We start from the raw sequence: 25,694 nt of genomic DNA on the forward strand, positions 1-25,694 counted from the left end.
AGAAAACACAGGGTCTGTATGTGCACAGATACACAAGGCCATCACATCAGTCTATGCCAGACACCCTGAGCACACAATCTCTCTCTGTCACCTGTTTTCCTCTGTTTCATGACTGGAAGTTGAGGTTATTTTCTCCCTCTGCTTTGAGGTTCTCCAGCACTAAAATGTCCCACACAATTTAACTCTACAGCTTCTTACCTCCCTAGACTGGGGCTCTCAAGGAAAAGTGAATTAATCAGCAAATGTCGTTTTAGGAAATGCTTTATAGGTTATCAAACTAAGATGTGGCTTACCACATTGGAACTTCATTCTATGATAGTATCAAGGGAAACCACAGTTTCACTTGTGCCAAAAGTGTGTGGGAACCTTACCAAATTATACACACACAAATTTTCTATGTAAAGATCTGCAAAGGTAAAGCAGTCAGGATTTTCAGCCTTCACATAAGACTGCAATTGCTACAGGTGGAACACAAAGTTTAAAAGTTGTTTCCAGAATTATTCTACCCTGGCAGAAACTCCTGAAGCTGTACAGGAGTGTGAAGAGACCTTCCTATAAGTGGCATATACAAATAGATACAGTGCATTTATACCTTGTAGGCATGCAAAGTTTTCAGCTTGAAAGAATTTTGCTCACTGATTGCCTGAAGTGTGGGGGAGCAAAAGAAAATGGGTATTTAGCACTTGCTGGTTGCAGAACTTCATCAAGTGACATGCCTCTCAGACATCTGGCCTGATGCCAGCATCATCCTTGCATTTTGTGCTGCATGGAGGAGATTTTTTTTTCAGTTAAGTTGCTTCAGCAAATTCTCCTGTTATTAGGAAAAAACAGCACTGTAAGGAGAGTTGTCAACTTTATTTTAAAATAATCTTGTAGCAATTGATTTAAATTCATTCTATTGACACCAATTTTGACAAGTTTTGTGTTCCATTTCATGTAAATTCCATAGCAGACATCTTAGAAGGGTGGTGGGTAAAAGCCTGTAGGCTGTTTTTAATTTTTAAACCACCTTCATAATTCAAAGCTACAGCCAGCTGAATTTCTGTTGGAATTGAGAAAACCTTATATAACCAGATCCACAGATGAAAATGATGCCAGCCAAAATTATACTCTTGTACAAAAAACAATTACACAACACTGATTAAATTACTGGATCAGTACCTTTTGAAGTTGCTGAAAGACACATTAATTAGGTTATTGAAGTTTAGTGGCAGTGTTCTCATGTGAAGGATGGGAGATGGGAGGGAAAGGACTTACAAGTAGTAAAATATGGTCATCATGAAGAAGCCATTTCTGCTAGTAAGCTATCAAACATAAGTTTTCTTTTTAAATTCAATTACCCAATATTTACAGAAGAGTCACTGAGTATCAATCAGTTGCCATGGAAATATGGAGACTAAGCAGATAAACAAAATCAACACCTGAAATTAAATTGAATTTGAATGGACACACAGTTTGCTTCCATCATTTGCATTGTATCAGGCATCTGTACACTGTGCAATATTTAATTCAACACATGGTTTGAAACCCAAAGGTAACCAAGAAAGAAATAAGTTGTTACAATTAGCATCTTTATGTAAAATTTCACACTCCACAAAACAATGCAATTGACACAGGGCTTACACAGAACATTGGGTGATATTTTGCATTCACTGTGATGGCTTGGAAATATAATTCACTGCACAATACTGACAGTATATTTACAGAAAATGAGAGCAATCATTAGCCTCTTATAAATAAGGTGACCAAATATCCCAGCCTTTTATGAATACATGCAACCCACTCCATGATGAAGTCACGTCAGTTATTTTGCTCTAATGAGCCTTCTCCTATCCCCATGAGTATTCTAAAAACAAAAGAAAGGTATCACACACAACAACAAAACCCCATTCTTGTTATAAAATTTAAATTCTCAAACATCCTTTTAGTACTGTCTCATTTTAGTTCTGTTTCTACTGCTTTACTTCAGTGGGTTTCCCCTTTCCCTGAATGTGATGCTGGTCCCCACCTTGACAGGAGAAGGGAGGACTCTGGAGAAATGAACTGTAAAAAGGCATTGTCCAGCAGTAAGGAAAACAAAAGAGCATGGCTTGCAGGCAAAAGGAAAAGGAAGCTGAAGACCCCATTTGTGTCTAGAAGGGTTAAGAGACAATGGACATTTTGGTCGCCTTAGTTACAAGTCTCTCTGTCACCTGCATGCATGAACTTTTGTTTTAGTCTGTAAGTGTTGATCTCACAACCACACACAGTTCTATTCAAACACCAAACTGGTGAACAGTGTTATCAACAGCAATCACAAGGATGGAAAAGCCTCTTCTCCCAGAAGTCACAAAACAAGGTACTCCTTGAAGTCTTCTTTCCAGCTGTGCATATTGATCTGTACAAGTCCCATCTCCTGGCAGCCAGCATTTACCCTACAGGCATGACCAGCTCAAGCTGTGACCCTTTACAAGTTGTGTACGAGGTTGCCATTAGAGGTTGCCATTAAAGGTGACGTTCAGCAAGGTTACCACACATGGTTTGGGTACCACAGTTACCAGCAAATCACTTTAATGGTGACCAATATATTATAAGTTACTCCAACTACACACATATCAGAGAGGATTATTACAGAGACAATACTTTACACTCCTCTACCTGCAGCTTTCAGTTTGGTTTGGTTTGTTGCTGTTTCCTACATGGTGGTGGTCTCCCATGGCGCATAATGTGTTTTTCTAAACTATCCAGGATGGCAACAGCAATCCTTTGGACATGGGGATCAGTGTGGACATTTTCCTTGATGTTGTACAAATGCTGCAAACCACCTTCTTCAATTAACATGCTGCAGTATCTGGCAGCTGTAATAGGATTATAAAAACCAGAATTATCTAGGGTAAAGGTAGCAGATACTGTAAACACTGATTCAAATCCACTTTTGTCTCCAGGCAGTATTTAAGACACTCCCTCAAGTGCCCACAGAAGTGCGTGAGTCCTTTAACAAGTGACAACACAACAGAGTTATTTGGACAGGACTCCAGCTGTAATCAGGTCTCTTACCAGTCTGTCTCAGCTGACTGGAAAGTGCCCTGTAATATGCACAGTATTCTCTCTTCCCTCCCACCTCCACTACCAGCATTTAAAGTGCACATAAACAAACCAGAAAACAGGAATCAAAAGCACTGTAGTGTCTATGAGTATCTAGATAATAATAGCCCCTTTTCCAAAAACCTCAGTACAGAACAGTTACCAAAAAATGGTATCAGATATATTACATCATTTGTCCAGGCTTGGAGAATGAATACAAACTAGTTTCTTCCAATAGTTTGCCAAAAATATTGATGGTGGCCTTTCATTAGTTGTAAGTTGCCACAAATGCCTTTACAGGGCTTTTTTCCACTTACATTCTGGAATTCAATAAGTTGAAATCACACTCTCATCAGCTGCAGCATTATTAAGAGCAGGGAGCAGCTATAAAAAGAGCTGTAGGGTGAATGTAATGTGCAAGCTCCAGAAGTTGTTATGGAAAGGTCAGGACGGCTGTAATGCAATCCACAGGGCATTACCTCAGACGGGCCCAATTTCACCATTCATCTCAGTGATGCAACACCAGACTTGTTTTAATGCTGATGTTGAGCATTTTGCTGGGGGATCACATTTACTGCAGTAATTTACTAATATTTTAGTTAAGTTACCTCACTGAGGAGACTATGACATAGACAAACAGCAGCAAAAGAAAAAAATATACAAAAATTTTAAACCAATTATATCCAGACTACTTTACACTGTCATCTCTAAGAGGGAGTCAAAATAAAAACCATCTCCTCTCCAGGACTACTAAAAGCTTTCTTGGTACCAAGCACCAAAAGCTGAAGATTTTCCTCTCAAATACATTTTCATATTTCAGAATCAAACATATTCTCCCCCAGAGTAGGTTATTACATTTGCTACCAAAATTTGGTTTCTCTGCAACTTTGTCCAGAAGCTTCTGCCATCAACTGCCATCAGATGTAAAGGAATTCTATCTTGGTCTCAAAATCAGGAGTAGGCCAATACAAACCTCAGTAGCATGTTAAAAGCTCAGAGATGAGGGCAGACAAAATACCAAAAATAAACAGAACAAATAGGACAACACAAAGTTAACAGGACTGAGGCACAAAGAGAAATTACAGGGCCTAACTTAAAATCTGTTATCCAGATCTGACCAGTAAAACAATTCTGTCAGAACAGTCTGACTTCAACGTGAAAAACCTCACAGATTTCTGGACAGTACCCCGGGAACAGTGGCTCATTATATTTATGAGCTCTGTGAAGGGCACAAAAACAGTATTCTGTGTGCAGTTATATATTATGTCATGTTACTGGTTGGTCCTGAACAGATGCCTTATCACTGCAGAAACAGTGATTTATGGGGCAGGGATAAACAAGCCTAGATATGCTGCCATCAAGGAGATTAAAAACTGGCATAGAAAACACTTCACATATTTTAGAAGAAATCTACTTTATATAGATACATTCATGCCAAAAATTTCTGTTAAAAAAAAAAAAAAAGGTATTAAAAGCCAGGCAGGTTTGTTCCCTCCTACATTTAGGTATGGTTGGGGGATTTATTTCCTTTTTCCAACACTTATGCATCACATCACATGCTCTCAAATCGTTCTACTTCTCATTTTGCAGATGGGAAAGAGAGATAAAGAAAGTGCATTTATGTCACAGCAGGTTACTGCAAAAGAGCAATTAGAAATGAGGACTAACTATAGCTTCTGTTCCCACAGTAAGACACTGCTACCTGCCATGGTCATTGCTCTTAATTTGAAAGGAATCTGCTGCCCAGCATTAATATTTGCATATTTCATTTGAATAAAAACACATGTGCAAGAAAAAAAAGTAGTTAAATCTTAACAAATCCACATTTTGGAATTAATACTAGGTATCTAACAGTAAAATTTCAGTTAACAGAAGAGATGTAAGGAACTTTTACTGCTCTCTTTTTCTGCCCCATTTAGTCAAGCCTCAAATGTCTTTTCTCTAGAGGATTAGGAGTAAAAACCCAGAAATTCTTATTTTTCCCACTTCATGTTAGTGAATAACATACCAAAAAATATGTATTTTAAGGGTAATATTCTTTCAATACATACGATTTTTGCTGCAGACATGCTGCATGGCCCACACTGCCCATAACTGGACACCAGGTGTCATGAAACAGCCAAGTAGAGGAAAAAATGGATTGAAAGACCTATTTAAAAAAAAGGAGAGAAACAGTTACTTGCTTTATAACTAGATACTATTACTCCAGAGGTCATATATCTGCTTATTCAGCTGTCTATTAACTACAGGAGACATTGATAAACATTAAGAGGCTGGTCTGCTGCATCTAAAACTCACTTCAGTCAACTATCTGAAAATATCATTCATAGTAGATATGTGGTATGTTTTTTTTTCTTTTCCAAACTCTTGATCACAAGATAAGACAATAGTTACCTGTAAGCCACCATCTCACAATCTGGGGTTGGCCAATTCAAAATGGCAGCATGCTGTAAAATACAGAACCAAGAACATTGGCTGTTAAATACAAACACTGAAAAAAGGAGAAAAGACTGTGATATAATTCACCATCATTTCTGTACCAGCTGTTCAAGGAGAGATGTCCTCTGGCTACGACTCAATGTCCAGGCCTGCTCTCCTCGAGATATCAGGTGAGCAATAATCCCTGCTGCAAAGTAGCTGACTTCCACCTCCACACTGTGCAACAATTTACTGATGTGGTCTATGAAGTCCTTCCACATTAATTCAGAATGGAGCTCTTTAACTTCAGCTATGTTATTCTGGAAGGGGGAAATAAATAATAATAAAAAAAAAAAGAGAATGTCAACAGAAGGAAGATGGTGTGAGGGAGATAAACACGAACTTGAACTATATTGTGTGAGTAGACACAGATAATAAACACTCAGATGAGATCTCTGTACGTGCAGGTGACCACATGCCAAAATACTACTTTTGCTTTAGGAAATTTTTCCAGTCTGTGCAGGAATTTGCTTCAAAATAAAGAGGTTTTTTTGTAAGTGATTTTATGCCATTAACATGTAAACAACACGAAGTCAAAGGCTATTTTTAACATTCTCAAGCTCAATTTCAAAAAAATTTCAGCAGTGCAAAATTCTGCATTTCACTGATTTTCAACCTACTTTTTACATTTGGACTCATGTGAAGCATCATTCTCCTATCTTAAAACCTCTTTTTATTTACTGTAACTATCAATTTCAATATAATTTTTGAAGAAACATGGAACAGTCCAAAAACGTGTCAATTATGAATAATATACACTATAAAGATTAAAGAATGTAAAAAATATTAAGACATTAAAAATATTTTTTCCGATTAAGATAGGGTTAAGAAATCCCTTTCAAAATAAAATTTTAAAAGTATATATTTCAGACTTGGGGTTTTTTTCATCTCACCAGAAGTCCAAGAACTTTCTGTTGGATGGATGATTCAGACGGAAAAGACTGTGGATAAAAGAAATAAACAAAAAGTAAGCATTTATGTTTATTATTGAAACAGCTTTAATTATAAACTTGCATTGATAATCCACCACCAAGCTCCCCTTCCTCACCTCTAAGACTCTCATGAAAAGTTCTAGCCCTTGGTTTTCAATAAAGTGCCGACACGTTGTTGGAGATTCATCTGTGAGGTTCCAAAGTGCACTCAATGTGAACTTGAGGGTGGTATCTACAAGATTCTGATTTGTTTTCTGTTTAACTATTTGTAGAAGTTGCTGGGGAAATAAAAATCAAAATATCAGCATATGTATTGACTCCTCTGCTTTTGCCTACACTAACTGGCAATGCATAGCTGTCATTTATACACAGACTAAAGATATACATGTTTAGAGTCAAACTACACAAAATAAACCAGCTATTAAACATTTTACCTCCCCTCTGAACATGGTTGCCTGCTAAAGGAATTCTTTTGTTTCCACAGTAATTACATGTGTAGGGCTATTACAGATGGCACAAAGCCATCCACAGAACTCAGGACCTTTACAGTACTATTTACTCCAAATATTCTCATTTTGAGCATCTTTCACTTTAAACAATGTTAAGTTTATCCACTTTGGCTTACCTTCTAACCAATTTCCACATGAATACATGTTAATATGTTCTTAGAATTTTATCTCCTTATGTTTAATTTGTATCTTCAGGAATACTGTTAGTATGAAAAGCTGGAGAAGATGGGATGGCAGGAAAGCATCTGACTTACCCTAACAATGAAGAGTTCTGCACCAAGTTGAGCTGTTTGCTCTGTTGAAAGCTGGAAACAAACAAAAGCACATCAACATTTTTTTTAGACTTTAGAAATGTTACTCTATCATCTCAAAGATTAATTCCATACCTTTGCAGCAAGAATGGAAATTATGGCTACAGCCATCCTTTGCATGTTTTGATCTTCATGATTACACAGCCACTGCATAACAAGTTTGGCTGCTTCAAACCTGGAAGTTAAAAACAAAATTAATTTTCATATGTCTTGCAAGTCTTAATAAAAGAAACATGTACATGAACAACATGGCTTCATAACCATGCAAAATAGAAAGACACAGTGAAATTGCAGGTGTTGTATGAGTCTCTGTCAGCTTTAAGCTGTTGGCTTAGTGTCTCTTACTTTTAATTACATATCAAAGTGCATAGGAATTGCTCCCAAAGAAGGAAGAAACATTTGGCAGAATCTCCTAAAACATCAGACCATCACACTTCGAAGTATTTGGACAAAACATTTGAGCACAAAAATGTCTGTAAAAAGCAAGCCCAGAGAAATGCTGACTTCTGTTACATGGAATTAAGGATAGACCCATCCAGATGAAGTAAAAAAACCTGTATAGCAAAGGATTTTTTCAGACCTTAACTCAATGGTAGATATTTGGGTCAACAGGCCTAAAACAATATAGGCCAGATAACTTCAGCACACTGGAATGATTTAAACTGAGCAAAACTGGGGCCAGAAACAAAGCTTCTGAAGAAAAATATTCTGCGATGCTACAGCTCATTTCAACTGACATCTAAAACTTGCCTGTTAAATGGGACATCCTGAAGGATTCTGTCACTGCATAGTGAAAGAAGGCAATTCTTTTGCAGCTGTGAGAAATGAAAAATAATTGCTTCATTAGAAACACACAAATTTCAGAATACGTTCTTGCTATGAACGCATTTCCATGACGTCCCGGGATGTGGAGAAACCTTCTGTTAAGGCCCCCAAGACAGAGAACGGCACAGAAATGGCACAGAAACAGCACAGAAAGCAGAGAAGCTCTGCCTTGTACCTGCTGATGGTTTGGGAAGTGCTCCATGGCCTTGAGCAGCAGGTGAGTGACGTCTGCCAGGAGCCGCACAGGCATCCCGGCCGCCAGGTCCTGCTTGGTGAGGTTGAAGACGCAGGCGCTCGCCGCCAGCTGCACGGGCAGGTTCAGGGGGTGGTTCCTCATGCCGATCACCACCAGCTGCAGCACAACAGTTGGGCCCACGTTAGCTGCTCACACATTTGCACACAGAGCCCGAGAACAATCTGCCTCCTGCTCGAGGCCACAACAATGACTCACAGCACCCAATTTCTGCCTCTCTTATACTTGAGTGAGAAATCCATCTGGTGTGATTTTAATTCTCAAGGAATAACATTTCCTTCTGCTCAGTGATTCAAAGCTGGCAACTTCTACTGCTCCCAGTCCTTTTGCACAGCTTGTATGTAGCAATCTCTCAAAGAAGAGGCTGCACAGATTGCAAGAAATTCCTAGAAAGAGCCAGGCTGGGATAAAATCACCAAACCCTTTCAGAGGTGAATGAAGCAGGACAGTTTCTGAAGTGCAATGATAATGATGTAGTGCTTTGTTTGGTGATAAGCCATCTCAAATCACATCCTGAGCTGCTAGCTCAGGACAAATTTTTTGCAGCTTTTTCCTGAATGCTTTTGGTTACGTATGTAGATTGTGATCTCACCTAATAAACACCTAATAATATTTTTTTGTTGATAGTTGACTGGAAAAGACTTTTTGATATTGATGCCAGCAAATTTAAGGCCACTTGTTCAACATCAAAGAGGATAAGAAAAATAAAAACCAACTGGTGCCTCTTTTTAGGATCCCTACAAAAATTAAACCATCTCTGGTGTTCTAGACATGGAAAGCCAATGCCTAGAATGAATTCCTAAGGAAGCTTCTGGGCTCCAGGTTACAGCCCCATACAGAACACTAACATTATCCATTCATCCATTACCATACTGGAGGGTGACAGTAGAGAAACTGTCACTGAATTCTTTCCTTTTTATTACTGTTTTGTGAGCATCAGCAGAAGGCACTGCTGTGTCTGGTGAATAAGAGTAGACAGACCTTTGATTAGAACCCAAACAGATATGATCTAATGACAGAATTCAGCATCTGAAGGATATTTCATCTCCTATTCAAACTTATGTGAAAAAATTAATTTACATGCTACTAAATTTAGATAATTTAGTACAGAACAATTTTACCTAACATAAAACACTACAGGGCATCTTCTATATCACTCTTGTTTAAACAGTTCTTTATTTTTATTTAACATTACAATTTTAATCTTAAAAAACACGACCAAAAAGGTAAAAGCTTATAAACTACTTATACCAGGGTTTTGGATATGAGCTCAGGAAGAACACATGACAACCATCAAAACTATTATTTTACCTTTAAAATTTCAGGCTTAGTTTTTTCCATTACATGTGTCAGGCTGAATAAATGAAAGAGTGCTTCTCTCACAAAGAAGGCCCGTTCACTGTAACGCTTCAGTGCTTCTGAAATCTGAGTTTCATTTGCTTCTCCTGACACCTGTGAACACAGAAATAATCTTTAGTTCAAGATGTCAACATTTTACTTTCAAAGTTTCGTTCTCAAAAAATGCAAAGCTGCAGTTTCAAAGGCAGTGATTTGGCAGAGTCCTTCAGTAAGCAAATGATTGCTGGCCTGCTCTAGTTTCCATTTAATGATATTTTCTCTGTTTATAATTGTAAGTTGTATAACTGAAGATGGTTTGTTCCTCAGTCCTATTATTTAATGAATCATTACTGCAATCATTGTTTTTTAAAATTCTTAGGGCAGCATGCAGAGCTTCTACTTAAAATGGCACATACAAAAGAAGCAAAATATTCATTTATAGTGTCACATTCTCTGCATCCTGTATTGTATACAGCCATACTTTTTGAAACTTCTGAGATCAGGAATATAACACAGCCTTGAGAGAACTGATAGCATCTTGGATTTTGTTTTATATTCTCTACTAATTTGAACAGGGCAACCCTGTTTACTGACATGTTGTACAGACAATTGTACCCTACATGAAAAATTTCCACTAGGTTTCATGTTCTCAACAGTAATATCTGCTTAATGCTCATAATCAAATTTCACAGGGCTGCTGTAAAGTCAGTAATATTTTACCTCTGCTGTTTCCATGAGTTCTGTGTCTTGTTTATTCTTTAGCAGTATCTAGTCTAAGCAGTTAATATTTCAATAGAGTTACTAATGAATTTAGTCACATAAAAAAGAAAATAAAACCAATCATAGCCTACAGTCACTTCTTTTTAAGGCACAATTATGCCTTAAAAAAAAAAAAATGCAAACTGCATTTTGCTAACCACAATGCCACTAGTCCACTGTGACTTTTACATTACCAGAGCCTTCTTCCTTCCTGCCTTTTCACAGCACAGACACCTCTATGAAGCAAGTATTCTGAACACCAAGGATTACATTGTATTATTTTATACCAACATGAGGTAAAACCTCCTGATGCTGGATATCATCACACCAAAGGGGAACTTGCTTTCTCCAGCTACACATTTCAACATTCAGACACTTCACTATCAACTGTGACAACTAAGTACTCAAGAGACCTGGCCCCTAAGAATTGTCATATGTTTCAGGGGAAAAAAAACTACAAAACTGTGTAGCTGTATTACTCCACTTGCCTATAACAAGAGCATTCTGAATTTTAAAACTGAAGTGAAAAACTAAACTTGCACAGGAGATTAAACTATGGACACATTAGGCTCTCTTCCTCATTCCTTCTGCAGCTTCTATCATCCTCAAGACACTGCAGAAAACTCAGTGTCAATGACCACTGACATGTCTAAAACATCTTTGTTTTTAATTCATTCTGACCTACTCATTCTCTAATAACTGCATTCAGATTCTACAAAACAAGGAATGATGTCTTGTTGCCTGGCTATAAAAGATAAATGCACCCAGAAAACATCATCACATCCTAAGGGGCTAAGTAATTGAGGATTTTCAATTGAGTAATTGAAAGAAGAGGAAGTCTTTCCTCCTAAGTTATTGCTTCTTAGGTGTTGTATTCATCACCAGAAGACCTTTCAAGATGGGTAGAAATATTGGAAGAGAAAATAGCAGTGATGATGGAGCATAACAGCAGCTGAGTTATTCAGCTTATTTTATCTGCTGTGTTAATCATGAACTGCTCAAAGTTTATGCAAATTCTACCTCCACCCCTTACACATTGCTGACTTATGCCAGATACTGCCTGGAATGTAGAGAATATTATCCCACTAAGTGAGTTCAGACCAGACAAAGTTCAGCTCTCTTAAATATGGTCAATCAGGATCTAAGGTTCACTGAAAAGGCACAGAAAACAGATACCCCTTACAAGGGTGTAGATACATATATGGTATTACGTAAATTTAGCAGTTTGTGTCCAAATTAAGTAGGAAGTTGACCTAAAGCCAGTAATTACAATTAACAGTTTAAAAAAAATGAACTTGCAGCCTCCTACTGAAACACACACATACATTTGTTACAAATTATTAGCTCTATTTTTCCTGTACATTATATTTTTTCAGTGAAATTAATTGCCCCACTTAACCTTCAGGTTTCCTTCTCCTGTTAGGAACTCTGAGTAGCCGGCGTCAGTAGCTAGCAGTCCTACAAACTGCATTGTGGGCCGCTGCAGAACGAATGCCTGTACAGCTTTATCTGTGACATGCTTTCTTCCAGAAATGTCCAAAGACACAAGGTTAGGCAAGATATCTCTCTGTTCCAGTAAACGAAGAGCTATGTCCGATGTGAACTGTTTGTCATCTGAAATATCAAGGTGATTCAGGTATTTTAGTTCTCTTATAACATCCAGAATCTGGGTTGTGGTCATTTTCAAGCATTTCAGGTGGTGCATGGTCAAAGACTTGAGCCGGTCTTTGCAGGTGAGGAGTGCTGTTATGTCAGTGACAGAGGTGTTGGATATATCCAGACTTTCCAACCTGGGAAGTGAAGCAACATCTGCCAAGTCCTCGTTGTAGAAGAGCACGTTGGTGATGCTCAGGGCGCGGAGCCCGGACAGCTGACTGAAACACCTCTCGTAAGGGTCTTCCAGAGAAAGAGTCAGTGAGTTCAGCACCAGGCACTGCAGATTCTGCTGGATCCACTTATTGCTGCCCAGTCCACTGATAATGTCTGTGATTGTTATATCTGCATTCACCCCCGTGGCATCCAGCTCCACCAGTTTGTGATGGCAGAAGGCTTTGCGGAAAGCCACGGCGGAGATTTTGGCTTTGCGGATGCAGGCGCGCTTCAAGCGCATCTGGTTGCCTCGGAAGATGCCCACGGTCCCATCGTTCAGAAGCCCTGTGGGAAAAACAGCATCAGTGCTTGGCTGCAGTGTTACACAACACCACTGTGACATTAACAACCCAAAGGGTACAAAGTGCTGGCAGAGAAAATTAATTACAAAGTAGTTTGCCTTAGTATCATTACGCCACTGATCCCAAAATCTTACATTTGAGATTCCGCTTTGAAGATTACGATGTCATGTTTGGAAAATTCCAGGTTTAAGAATAGGACAGATAAATAAGAAGCAGTAAATGCACGTTACCTGTTTGGTTCAGAAAATGGAACACACAATAAATAAAATATGGGTATGATTCAAAAACAATCAGACTGCTGCCCTCATTTGCTGTGTTTTTCTCACTGAACTGGTTAGAAGTATGTTAAAAACAGAATTTCAAAACTTCTGAGTGTAATTCTCCTCTGGCCACAGTTCCATGAACCTCAAGATTGCACCACCTATCAATGACCTGTTCTCATCTTGCCTTAACTACATAATCTAGCATTTGACTGAATTCATAAGTATGATCAATACTAAATTAAGCTAATTAAGTTCTATATGAAGAAGGTAGGAGTGTTGCTCAGAAACAAGTTGAATGTGAGAAAAAACCTAAAGAAGTGTTTCAAAGAATAGAAGGAGGAGGGCACGGAAAGGGTAGGAAAGAGAAAAAGACATCAATGAAAAAAAAAAAGAAAAAGCAACAATCTTGTTCAGTATCTTTTTACTCTGTAGAAAGAATGCATCAGTAGCCTTTTCTTGCAAGACACTGGCAACATCCTAACTGAAACAATACATTGAGTTCCCTGCATGGAATTATCAAAAATGCATTGAATATACAATATGAAATTTTAGTGTCTTATCAACAGAAGGATTACAAAAAGCCACGTGAAGGGTACAGCTACACAAGCATCCACACAAAAGGAGTAGGAAGAACATGTCCCAGTTTTGCTCCTACAGGGTGATAAGTGTCGACACTCCTAGCTTTTAATCTCCTATCTGCACACATACATCACAAAGAAAATGAAATAAAAATGCAATATATTTGAATAACAACATAATTGCCACTACGGTTTGGATTTAAGTCATGGGCTAGTAATTGCCTCAGTGACAAAGGCAAATTAATACAAAGATTTGCAGACCTTTCTAAGGAGAAAATGGTTCAAGCCTTTCTGACCAAGTAGTCAGGGGACTACTTTCCTCTTTTGTAGGGAAAGCAAAAATATGGGATGAAACAACTGGTATGGAGCAGAAAAAGCAAAAGCAATAAATGTCATTATTGTTTGGTTAAAGTACCACTAAATTACTTCTTAATCTTTGCTTATCTCTTAATTTAAGGCTCTCTCCCTGGCCTACCTTGGCCACACCATGTTTACCTGCCACACAACTTCTTCTATCCTACATTCTTTGTGTTTATGACATTTTGGTGTCTGGGAGTGTCTTCACCATTGCCAGCACTGGTAAGAAGTTTCTGGTAATTCAGTTTCCTTGAATCTGATTTCTCGGGACTACTCTAAATAATTCCTTATCAGAAAGTAGTGTGTATTAAAGATTACCTTTTCTTCTTTGAGCTTGTCCTTTTTAGGACCATTCCTTTTGCTACTTCTGACCAGAACAATTTGAGAAAAACCAGAACAGCAGTACTTGCCCAGTAAGACCCAAATAAAATCAGCACCTATAGGATAGGATGTTTGATCTGTTTACAGTAGTTTTTCTAGTGTCATATCTCACTTTTTAACAAAAGTCCCCAGGATCTCAAGGAATGGGTCTCTTTTCTCTAGCACAACTTATACCTTTACTTTTCATGATAAGAAGTTTTATTACACAAATTATCATGCTTCAAGCAAGTAAACAAGAGGGCAGCCCTCTCCTCAGAGACATGCTGACAGAGAACCAGTAAGCCAGAACACAAAATATAAGAGTACCATAAGATGTTTATACCACTCTAACACTGAGTGCTTTGAAACAAATTATTCCATGTCAATAGAAGTGTTGAGAGATGAGAAACTGTTTTACTGAATCTCGAGGTTATTTTCTAGCTTAATCACAGGGGCACACAATAAAAAAAAAACACGTTAAATGCACTTCAAGAGGTATTGTTGCTAGTAGTAGAATCTTTTTTTTTCTGAAGTGATTGAAAGAAGATTGAAGAATGTTCAAATAAAGGAATATTAAAATCTTAAACCAAGACAAATAACTTTCTATTTAGATCTATGTGGCAATGCAAAGCTCAGCTGAAGCTGTATAAAGCAAAAATAACAAAAATTCTCTATTAAGGGATTACAGAACACAGTTTTAACAGCTGCAGCAGCAGATTCTACTAGAAAATACAGCAGAACTGCAATGTCACATTCCAGTGAAATATTTTCACCACTGACCCACAAATGATTGCTTTTACCATGAAATGCCATCGTCTGCAGCAGTCGATCAGCCACTTCTTGAGGGAACATTCCTGGCTCCTGCAAGCAAAATGTTCCATCTTGCCTTTCTGTGCAGAACTTCTCTAGGTTGGCAGTCAGGAAATTCAAACAGATATCAAGTAAAGAATATGGAGAAGCTTCCTCCTGTCATGCAAAACACAGTGAAACAAAGGAGATATAGTCAAGTCACTCTTTCTATAAACCTTCCATTACTCTATAATGTCTTTTTTGTTAGTCTAGCAAATAGTACAAGAGGAGATGTCTCCCTCAGAGCCACACAAAGTCAGGTCACACAATAAACAATTGGCCAAACTGATGAGAGCCTCCTTCCCCAGGCACCCCCAGAACCACATCCAGTCATGCCTGCTGGGCTTTGAACCCTACTTGTGTTCCCAGAGGAAGAAAAAGCAATTGCTGAAAAATAATTTTAATTTATGAAGTCTACTGGGAATTAGTCAATCAAGACAGACTGAAAGAAGATATAAATATCAAATTATACTTCTGGATTTAAAATATTTCTTTTAATCTTTCATTTAAGTCAATGCATATTAGAGGTCTACCACCAACCTACATAAGAAATGCAGATACTGCAGATAAAATGCATATATAGGAGCAATTTTTGATACTGAAAAGGGCAGCTAGAATTCCTTTTTCACATCAAAAAAGGAAACCTAAAAAGAACTGGTTTACTTTCAAATCTTGTGCAGCAATAAACTAACATCTATTACAATAATCCTTTTCCTCTTTTCAGGTGCTCTGCACCTGGAAATCATCTATAGCAGAAGTCTGGGTACAAAGGACAAGGCAGAATATAAACTTGATATTTTCCCCAGAGTTTGAGATTGTACACTGATACGTGAAAACCTCAAAGGGTTTTTTTTATTCCATGTCTAATAATAACCTACTGTTTTCAGCCACAGATTAATCAACATAAAGAATGACTCTCAGCACTGTGAATCATCCCCAGCACCACACAAAAGAAGGCTGAGTGACTGGTACATACTCCCCCAGACAATATTGAAAATAACAGCATCAACTCTTGCCAGATCTCATCTGTAGGAAAAATAGTAGCTTCCCTTTTATATGGAAAGTTCTGGATAATTTCACCTTTCTCAGCTCATTTAACTTCTGTTGCTTTGCTTGCTTAATATGCTGATCACAGGAGTACTGAAATATGTAAAAGGTTATAGAGAAGAAATATAAATAAGCTTACAGAGATAAGTCTTCTAAAATAAGGTACACATATTTGAGGACTGGGAGGTACCACATTAGGGCAAAGATGGAATGGAGTCTATCTTTTAAGAATCATGTATTGACAAAAATTAGAGACTGCAGTTTAATAGCTTCTGAAGATTTAAGTGCAGGCTTGGGAAATAAAATCTCCAAATTACTCAAATGCAAGCTCTTTCTGCAGCTTTTGACATGCAACTTTCATTCCTCTAACTCAGTTTTGCTAAGTGCTTAAGTTTCATTATTTTTTAAGCTATATTATTACATTGTATTGTTATAAAACAGGAGTTACTTTGTGATGCAACTTGCTCCCGTACCAGAAAATGGCAATTTTGGCTGCCTCCAATCTTAAACTGATAAGAAAACAAACGACAGAATTTGGAATTGTGAATGCCTTTTGTTTCTTTTTGTTTCTTTGTAATGTGCAGTGATGTCTGATTATTTTAAAATAGGACATTTTTATGAGATGGGAAAATTTCCTTTTAAACTTGAAATCAATACATATACTCAGAACTTCTATGACAGCTGATGAATCAAACAAAAATCAGAATCTTTAGTCAAAGGTGTAGGAAAATCATTCCCACTGAAGCAAAGACATCCACACCTCCATTAGATCCTGTGTTTCTAATTTGATGCTCAAAGATGACAAAACCAGAATAGTGGCTCTCTCCATTCCTCCTGGAACTGTTCCTTCCCGCCTGCCAGAAAAGCTGAAACACTTTCATGTATCAGTGAACAAACTCCAATGAGAATTTTTAGCCCTGTAGATAGGCCACTGGCATATGACTCAGAAAACTATTTTTTCAACCAGTACCTCTGAGTGGCCAATCTGTCCTTCGGAAATGTAAGTTTAATTTTTATATAATCCCTCTGGAAGTTCATGCAGGGCATCTCCATATAATCAAGGAAAAAAAACCCACAAGCAGGGATCAATTACACTTGAAAACAACACAGTTCTGTTTTTATTAACTGCACTCATTCCCATTATAGGAGACATTTGTAATATTTCTTCAGTTTGCTGCCAAAAGGCTGAGGAAACATCCCCACCAAAGGCTCCTGAGGTAAGCTGGGCAGACAGGCAAAATGTTTTTATCTGTACCTAATAAAGTCCTCTGACAAGCATCCTATAAACAATTTCCTAGACTGTCTGCTACTGAAATAGAACAGTTCATGTGAGCTGGAGGCATTCCTTTTCTAACTCCTCTATACTTCAAGACAATATTGCCCAGTTAAAGTTGTATTTAAGCACTTACAAGGCCAGAATTTAAGTGGTTCCTTTCTCTAGTTGTGCTTTTGAATGTCAGGTTGAAGATAAACCTGGTATTCGTTTTCAGATCACTTTCTGTCTAATGAGACACTATAAATGTATGTTAGCCATAGCAGAGCATTTAAATTTTACATTTTTTTAATTTACAAAACATCACCCAGCATTTTTTGAGTAGGTCTTCCATTATGCTATTTTACTTTTTCATAGTCATCTTAATTATCTGATACTTCAATTAACCTCACAGTTTCTTTCTTTGCATCAAATTAATTGAGTAGCCAGGAAACAAATACAAAAATTAATTCCCCAAACCACAGAATTATGCATTACATGATACAAGTTGGGGTGCCTTCATTAACTAAAATATATATTATGAGAGCAATGTGACACATCTAAAACCCTAGCTAGCTTATGGAATAGCATAAAAACTAGAATAATTTCATTCAGATGGGCTTCTAAAGGCTTATTTAAATTAATTCTTTTTCTTAAATAACTTTTTTAATACTCAATATAATCAAGGCAAACCAAAAGTGTGCAGGGGGATGGGGTAAACTGCCTGGTTACTGGCCTCTAACAGTAATCCAATCCAGTGGTGAACTGAAATGCAAAACCTGCCTCAACTTGATGTTACCAGTTCAGCTCCGAGCTCATGCCAGGGCAGTTGGAAAAGTTCTCCCAAAGAACATTATCCTCCATATTCTCTTTTGAAAATTCCAGGAATCAGCTTTAAATACCACTAGAATATATTTAACACATATTTCAAAGTGCAGTTAAAAAGCAAGAAGAGCTTAAGGGGACACATTAAGCACCAGGAATAAGTTAGAGAGTCTTAAGTCAAACATTATAAACCCAGATTAACTGGCTGAGTGTGAGTATCAAAACAAAAATCTGTTCCTTTGAGGAAGCATCACAGGCAAGTTCCTGCTTATATAACAATACCTACAGAAAAATAAGAGAGATATAACTGCTGTTTTCTATCAGCCATTACAATCTACCTTTGAAAAAAAAAAAATCCACTGCTGTGGAACTACAGGGGTTGTGATCCTACCAACTCCAGTCTGACAGATTCAGTTCCTACAGGCTCTGTCTCTCAGACTCATTAAAAATCAATTTTTTTTTCCCCATTGGTAGTGTTTTGTTTTGGCTTATTCGTTTTCCCCCTCAATAAACCCACATGTGACACCAAAAGACAAATAACTTCATCTCTAACAGAACCATGTCTATGATGTGCTCTCCAGGTTTTACACCCAACTGCAGACACAGTATGACAAACCCCAAACAGGCAAAGTCTCTGTAAGCCAGGCCCACCTGCTTTTCCCTCTCTGATGTCTCAAAGGACGAGATGGATACAGGATTAGGGACTTTTCAATTTGTACTGGTCATTGTCATTTCTCTCAAAACATTAACAGGAAAATAAGAGGTAATTTACAGCCTCAGTCTTCGGTGTTGAGTGTACCATGTTTTCTATCTGTTTTCCACCTCTCCACAGCCCCAAAACTTTACTTACTTTCTTAAAATGAACATTCTAAAAACAATTAAGAAATAGCAACTCAAGCAACAGCTATCAAAATTCTTCTGACTGCTAATAAAGGAAAAGCAGTGAAAAATAAACAGTTTCATGATTTATGCTACTAAGAAAGCCTTATAATTATCCTATTTAAATTAAGTTAAATGGAATTAAACAGAAGTAGGTGATTTATTAGCAAGACTCAAGGAAGGATTATGCTCAAAACTCCAATTTAACGTTAACTATTCTGGCACAATAAGTGGGAACATACTGATTAAAGCTGCTACTAAGTCAGCAGCGATCACTGGAAGCCTAAAATTAAATAGTGCCCCATTAGAATGGCATAGTAAGGCCACTTATTTCAAGATTAATATCAAAAACTTCAGATATGAGTTCATCAGTTAGAAATTATAAAGAGTGGAACCAGAGTGGTGTTCTGAACCACAAAAAACCAGGGTGAAGCAGTCAAAGGTGGTGCCAGGAGAAGAAAAAAAAAAAAAAAAAAAAGAAAGATTAAGTCACTAGATTTCATTCATGTTAACAGATGCCTGCACCACTTCAGTTTAAAGGTAATAGATACTAGAATGCTCCAGGGAGGAAAAGCACATGGGGAATAGGACATAAACCCAGCTTTTCTTAGTCTAGAAGATCAAAAGGTGAGAGATACAAATGCTACCCATAAATAAATACAACACAATGAATATAAACTATAGACGGAAAAAAGCCATTAAGGAGAAGCACACTGCGAGCACAGCAAAGGTACATAGAAATGAACTGCAAGTTTTGCCATAAATTTAGGCATCGCTACATACTTAAACAATGAAATTCTACCCTAGATCACTGATTGATTAGAAAAGCAGTTACAAAATGTACCTACTTCAATAACAATGACACGTAACTTCATTATGGGGATTGACTGAAATTAGTCTTTTAATGACAAAGGATGAGACTAGATTGCCAAGAAGCTCCTGCTAGTCCTTGAAAAGCAAATATGCACACTCATGTCTGGAGCAGAGGAGCAATCCAAGCAGCTCCCATACGCTCTGCTCCGACCTGTCTGGAGCAGGGAAAGGCTGCTCCTTCCTTTGGCAGCTCCGCGCTGGAACAGCTCAGCGAGGCCCACGCACCGTGCCTTGGCACGGCTTCCTCCACACAGACCCTGGACAAAGCAATTCCCAGTGGGAAGGTGCTGCTGGGGGAGGCAGGAGGCACAGGGGGCTGGGCTGGGCTGTGCCCTCACGCCGGCCGGCCGGCCGGGGGGCTCTGCCCCGCTCGGCCCGGCACGGAGCTCTGAGGGGCCGGTCGGGCCGGGCCGGCCGTCATCGCCCTCCCGGCGCCCTGGGGACACCGGGGCGCACCGAGCCGGGATCGAGCCTCCCTCTCTGCCGTCTGCCGGGTTCCGAGCGCCCTTTTACATAACGGGCGGCAGCGCCGCGGTTACACAACGAACGGCAGGGCTGCCCCGGCCCGGCCGCGATGCCGGCGGGAGAGAGGGGAGGGGGCCCAGCCTGAGCCCCTCAGCCGGGCTTGCGCCGCCGCCATGGCGGCCCCTTCGCCGGGGTCACCTCCGCTACCTGCGCCGGGTCCGGTACCCCGGGGCTGCAGGCGAACAGCTCCCCTTCCCTTCCCTTTCCGCCTCCCTCCTTCCCTGCCCGCCACCGCCACCCCCTCACGGCCCCCTCACCATCGCGGCGCTGGGTGCCGCCGGCGAGTGCCCAGCCAGCCGGTCCCGTCGCTGGGCTCCTTCTCTTTTCGCTTTTTTCCCTTTCCCTCCCTCCCTTCCCCCGTGTTTACCCCCACTCCCCCGACCTGGAAGTGAATGGTGCCTCAAGCGGCCGGGAACCCGCCTCCCTTAAAGGGGCTGCGCCGGCACGGGCTGGTGCCGTGCTGCGGGAGCGGAGCCTCAACACTCTCGTGTAAGGCTCCAAGTGTGGGGAGAAGGGGCCATGGCGCAGCAAAGCGCATCGGCCTCTCTTGTTACGAGTGTGTGGGACCTTTTCTTCGGCCTGGTTGCTCCGGTAGTGGAGCCAGGACCCGGAAACTGCGCGGCGCCGGTGAGCGCCCGGCTGGAGCAGGTGAGCAGCAGCCCTGGGAACCTCCCACAGCCATGAACTGGCGTCAGCTTCACCCTTCGTGCTCTCAAGCCTCTGCAGTTCCAGCGTTTCCTGCACAAACTGGTTTGTCCTGGTAATATGAATAATAACCTGCGCCAGTACAATAGGTTTTGCCACCTATTTTGGAGGTGAGATTTGCTGTAAGCATAAACCATTCCATACAAAGTAATTTCAGGTTTCAGATAACAGTAGTAGTGAAGAAAACCTGTCTCTCAACCGATACATACATTGTACTGTTGGGCAAGAGAATACAGTTATTTCTTGTTTCAGGATACAAAGTAAAGAGTGATACAAATGCCCTATCTAAATAAAATTAATTAGAATATAGAATTTATGTAAAAGAATTGCTGATTCTACATACAGAAGCTTTGAATAACAGTTGTTTGCAAACCAGCAAGACGCATAAATATTAAGGAACAATTGCTAAAATTATTTATGTTTCTGTCTTTACAAGATGGCAAAAGATCCTATGAATACTATGAAACACAGTTTTACCAGTTTAAGGACTGCATAACAAAGGTCAGTTATAGTTCCAATTCTTTAGAGTTGGCTGCTGACATAGAGAAAATAAATTACATGCTCAGAATCTGACAAGCACAGAATTAAGAATCTTCATGTTCTGAATTTAATAACTTAAAAACCTAATCTGCTTAGAAGAAACAATTTATATAATTATGGACATAGATATTAGCTTAGATAAGGAAGCAGCTCATACTATTATTCTTAGTCCATTACGTGTTTTTTCCACTTCATAATGTCTTTGCAAGATTCCAGGCTATTTTTCCAATGTCTTTTAAATTCACTGATTCACTCTGACCTATCACCAGATGTCTTGTTTCCCAAATTTATGACAGGAACTGGGCTCAGACAGTGAAAACTTACAGTGGCAGACTGACCCCCTGCTCCCAGTGCCTGTTCTTGGCCTGCCTCACTGTACTCAGGAATCATCTCCACTCCTGGTAGAGAGCAGCCATATGGTTGTGTTGGCACAGGCTCAACATCAGCATCAGAAACTGTAAAGACAAAATCCCAACAAGAGCAGACTTTTCAAGGACTTAAACTAATAAACTTAAGTAATTTCTACTGAGTCTGTGCAAACTGAAATGTTTTTCAAAGCTGGATTTCCACAGGAACAGTACTGCTGATACAAAAGCAGTTCACCTTCTAAAGGCCCCATCCAGAGTAGAGATTCACACAAATATTCTCACATTGCAGCCAGCACTGGCCAAACAATGTGTATCTTCTTCCTGCACTCTCACACACATGGGAGTGGGTTTTGGTCAATACATATTGAAAACAAGACTTTAGCTGTATATGGAAAATGTGTTTTAACTTCAAGCCAAATTTTTAACAGTCTGAAAAGTTTTAAGGAGATACTTTAGAAGCTGTAACTGGTGTTTCAACTATGCACCACGCAGAGTTTGCTGCCAGTCCAGCTGGCGATGGTTGGTCACAATTAGCTCAAGCCTTTGATAAAGGCTAAGGCTTCTTCCTATGGGAGACTGCACAGGATTTAACTGAGGGTTTTTTTTGTTTATTTTAATACCAAAAATTCGACAAGCCAGTGTTATCCTACTGAAATAATTTGGAATAAAGCATTTGCAAATATTGCAAATATTATTTGAAATTTATTTTAACTCAAACTCAGGTTAATTTTAAGCAATTCATCACGCAGATTTCTAATGTCCTACTTTACTCACAGAAAATTCAGTTTGTGCTCAGAACTTCTGGAGCTGGATAGTGTGCCATTTTTGTATCAGTATTCTATTACAATATTTGGGTTAAATTAATCCATAATGTGGGTACCTATCCCTGGAAGTGCTCAAGGCCAGGTCAGATGGGGCTTTGAGCAACCTGTGGAAGGTGTCCCTGCCCATGGCAGGGGGATGGAATGAGATGGTATTTAAGGTCCCTTCCCACTCAAACCATTCTGTGATTCTCAGATCACTGGAGAACCAGGGTTCGTTGTGTGCTAAATGCTTACCAGTCTCTGGGTGCTCCCAGTGCCCCTGGCACTGCCTGCTCAGTGCAGGTTCCAGTACTTCAAAAAGCACGTGTGAGAGCTTTTGTGGTACCATAGAAAGGAGTGGTGGCTGAGAGCAGTGCCTCACAGCAGCACCCCTGTCCTAAAACGGATTTGGAAAATATGGAGCTGTTAATCCAGACAAAAGCGTGCAGGAGGCAAACTGAGGAATGGGGAAAGCAGCCCTGCTCCTAGGCCACACAGAGCTCAATTAATGTCCTGTCATGTCTCAGTTTATGGGTTGTGCTGAGGCAAACCTCGGGAATACTCTGAAAGTAAAATTCTAACAGTGTGTTATCGCTTAAAACTGCTGAGCCGTCAGAGTTCCCGGTGACCACGGGGAGGAGCCGCGCTGCTCGCCAGCGCAAGGGGAAACTGTAATGACAGGAGCTGTAAGGAAAGGTGCGCCAAGAGAGGCTGGGGAACAGGCGGAGGGAGCAGCCACAGGAGGGGCAGGAAAAACGGGCGGGGAAGGGGCGGCCCGAGCGGGCGGAGGCGGGGCCGGGTGAGGGCGGTCGGAGCGGGCAGAGGCGGGGCCGGGTGCAGGCAGAGGCGGGGCCGAGGCGGGGCCGGGTGTAGGCAGAGGCGGAGCAGAGGCAGGGCCGGGTGCGGGCGGAGGCGGGGCCGGGGCCGGGCAGAGGCGGGGCCGGGTGCAGGCAGAGGCGGGGCCGGGTGCGGGCGGTCGGGGAGGGCGGTCGGAGCGGGCGGGGGAAGGGGCGGTCCCGCGGGGGCGGTCCCGAATCGAACGCTCGGCGCTCGCGGGAGCCGCCGCCCCGATCACGCCGTGACCCAGCGCGGCCATGGCCGGCTTCATCAACTTCGCGGACGAGGAGGAGGTGCGGGCGTACCTGGAGAACCTGCACGTGGAGTACAGCTACCAGTGCTTCAAGGAGAAGGACCCGGACGGTAAGGCCCCGCCGCCATCCCCCGGCCGCCGCCGCGGGGCCCTCGGAGGCTCAGCCCCTGTCCGTGCCTTGCAGGCTGCCAGCGCTTCGCCGATTACCTGGATGCTGTGAAGAAGGACTTCGTGGCGGCGGCGCGGGTGCTGCGCGACAACTGCGAGGTGCACGGGCACAGCGAGAGCTGCTACAAACTGGGAGCCTACCAGGCCCTCGGCAAAGGTGGGCAGGGCGGTTCTGGCGCTCGGGTCGCAGAGGACTCCACCTCCTCCCTGTTCCGATACCTGGCCACCTTCACATCTGACCTTGAAGGAGCAACTGGTTGTCCCGCCCCTTTCATTGTCACCTCCTGAAAGGTGGGGGAGGATGGAAAAGTTAAAATTGCTTCCTTCTGAAAAATCATCCGTATGTTAACTCTGTAATTATTTTTTATAATTACATCCGTTTAACAATTAAGTACAGCCAGTGCTCAATGTTGCTGCATATTCAGTTCATAACATTTCTTCTTGTCAGACTATTCTCAGTGAAAGAAAGTAAGAAAGAAACTCACAGACTAGTAACATGCATACCTAAATAGTCTCCAAGTCTCTTTAAAATACATTTGCTGGCACAGTAATGGAAAGCATTTAAATTAGAGATCTTCCAAATGACAGTACTAGTAAGGAACAATATTTTTTCTGTAGTTCCAAACTAGTAACAATGTTGGTGTAGGTATACTGGCAAAATAGTTTTTTGCCTAGTGTAAGATATTAAATCCATGGATGTAGTTATGGAAGGAGTGTTTTGTGGGTCTGGGCTATTTTTTGGTTACTGGTGGTGGTGTGATTACTGGTGAGTAGAGGTGAGTTTTCTAAGTCAAAGACATTGCAAAATGTTTCTCGCTGAGACAACAGTAATGTCTGTGAAGTCTTAAGTGTTGACTGTAGTATCTAAAGTGATGGATGCTGTATTTCCAGTGGGAAGCATCTTGCAAATCTTGCAAAGCAGAAAGCTCCCAGCTTTTTTAACATGTCCTCACAGTAATGTTTTGGTTCTTGGCTGACAGGTGGACTCAACCCAGATTTGAAAGCTGCCTACAAATCTTTCGTGAAGTCATGTGAGAAAGGTGGGAAGAAGTCAGCCAATGCCTGTCACAGCGCTGGGCTGCTGGCCCAGGACGGCAGAGCCAACAACGATCAGCCTGACCCTGTTGTCGCTAGAGACTACTACACAAAAGCCTGTGATGGCAATTTTGCTCCCAGCTGCTTCAACCTGAGTGTGATATACCTGCAGGGAGCACCTGGGGTCCCCAAGGACATGAGCCGTGCCTTGAAGTACTCGCTGAAAGGCTGTGAGCTGGGCCACGTGTGGGCTTGTGCCAACGCCAGCCGCATGTACAAACTGGGAGATGGCGTTGAGAAGAATGATGCTAAGGCAGAGGATCTGAAAAACAGGGCAAAACAGTTGCATAAAGAACAGAAAGAAGCTGCAAGTTCTCTAACATTTGGGGAGTAAAACTGGCAGTTGCAGGTATTAAGACTGCGGTTTTTAAATGGCAAGTGAACTTGTTATGTAAACTGTGAGCGTACAGTTTTCATTTAAATAAATATCCTGTATTTGGATATGCAAATAAAATTATATTTTTGTGGATACAACAAA

General features: G+C 40.6%; 2 protein-coding genes across 5 annotated transcripts; one reads left to right on the forward strand and one right to left on the reverse strand.

The window, feature by feature from the left end:
• Positions 1-836: 836 nt before the first annotated feature.
• On the reverse strand, positions 837-20,966 carry LOC106849775 (protein zyg-11 homolog B). Of its 2 annotated transcripts, none has more exons than XM_088169685.1 (14): positions 20,830-20,966; positions 14,998-15,163; positions 11,868-12,622; positions 9,683-9,823; positions 8,294-8,470; positions 8,044-8,108; positions 7,369-7,468; positions 7,237-7,287; positions 6,590-6,751; positions 6,435-6,482; positions 5,604-5,801; positions 5,458-5,510; positions 5,115-5,212; positions 837-2,837 (listed from the first exon to the last, which is right to left on the reverse strand). In XM_088169685.1, the coding sequence occupies exons 2-14, from the start codon at positions 15,047-15,049 to the stop codon at positions 2,647-2,649; spliced, it is 2,091 nt and encodes a 696-aa protein (XP_088025811.1). In that variant the 5' UTR covers positions 15,050-15,163; positions 20,830-20,966; the 3' UTR covers positions 837-2,646. The 2 variants fall into 2 exon arrangements, with proteins under 2 accessions (XP_088025811.1, XP_088025810.1); XM_088169684.1 differs by lacking the exon at positions 20,830-20,966 and adding an exon at positions 19,898-20,084.
• COA7 (cytochrome c oxidase assembly factor 7) lies at positions 20,960-25,694 on the forward strand. Of its 3 annotated transcripts, none has more exons than XM_088169688.1 (5): positions 20,960-21,095; positions 21,989-23,559; positions 23,951-24,063; positions 24,138-24,278; positions 25,102-25,694. In XM_088169688.1, the coding sequence occupies exons 3-5, from the start codon at positions 23,958-23,960 to the stop codon at positions 25,548-25,550; spliced, it is 696 nt and encodes a 231-aa protein (XP_088025814.1). In that variant the 5' UTR covers positions 20,960-21,095; positions 21,989-23,559; positions 23,951-23,957; the 3' UTR covers positions 25,551-25,694. The 3 variants fall into 3 exon arrangements, with proteins under 3 accessions (XP_088025814.1, XP_088025813.1, XP_014726114.1); XM_088169687.1 differs by having other exon boundaries at positions 21,046-21,262; XM_014870628.2 differs by having other exon boundaries at positions 21,046-23,559.

The sequence above is a fragment of the Sturnus vulgaris genome, chromosome 9 (genome assembly GCF_052056855.1).
Source record: "Sturnus vulgaris isolate bStuVul1 chromosome 9, bStuVul1.hap1, whole genome shotgun sequence".
Classification (NCBI taxonomy): domain Eukaryota; kingdom Metazoa; phylum Chordata; class Aves; order Passeriformes; family Sturnidae; genus Sturnus; species Sturnus vulgaris.

Bases quoted from the DNA above. Each gene is read 5' to 3' on its own strand.
- LOC106849775 (XM_088169684.1), bottom strand. From the start codon at position 19,924: ATGAAGTTACGTGTCATTGTTATTGAA. The intron at 7,469-8,043 runs GCAAGTTTTAGA...TTTAACTTCCAG, and splicing joins CAGGATGTCCCATTTAACAG to GTTTGAAGCAGCCAAACTTG. The intron at 5,213-5,457 runs GTAACTATTGTC...TTTTTTAAATAG, and splicing joins TGTGAGATGGTGGCTTACAG to GTCTTTCAATCCATTTTTTC.
- COA7 (XM_088169688.1), top strand. From the start codon at position 23,958: ATGGCCGGCTTCATCAACTTCGCGGACGAGGAGGAGGTGCGGGCGTAC. The intron at 24,064-24,137 runs GTAAGGCCCCGC...CGTGCCTTGCAG, and splicing joins CAAGGAGAAGGACCCGGACG to GCTGCCAGCGCTTCGCCGAT. The intron at 24,279-25,101 runs GTGGGCAGGGCG...CTTGGCTGACAG, and splicing joins CTACCAGGCCCTCGGCAAAG to GTGGACTCAACCCAGATTTG.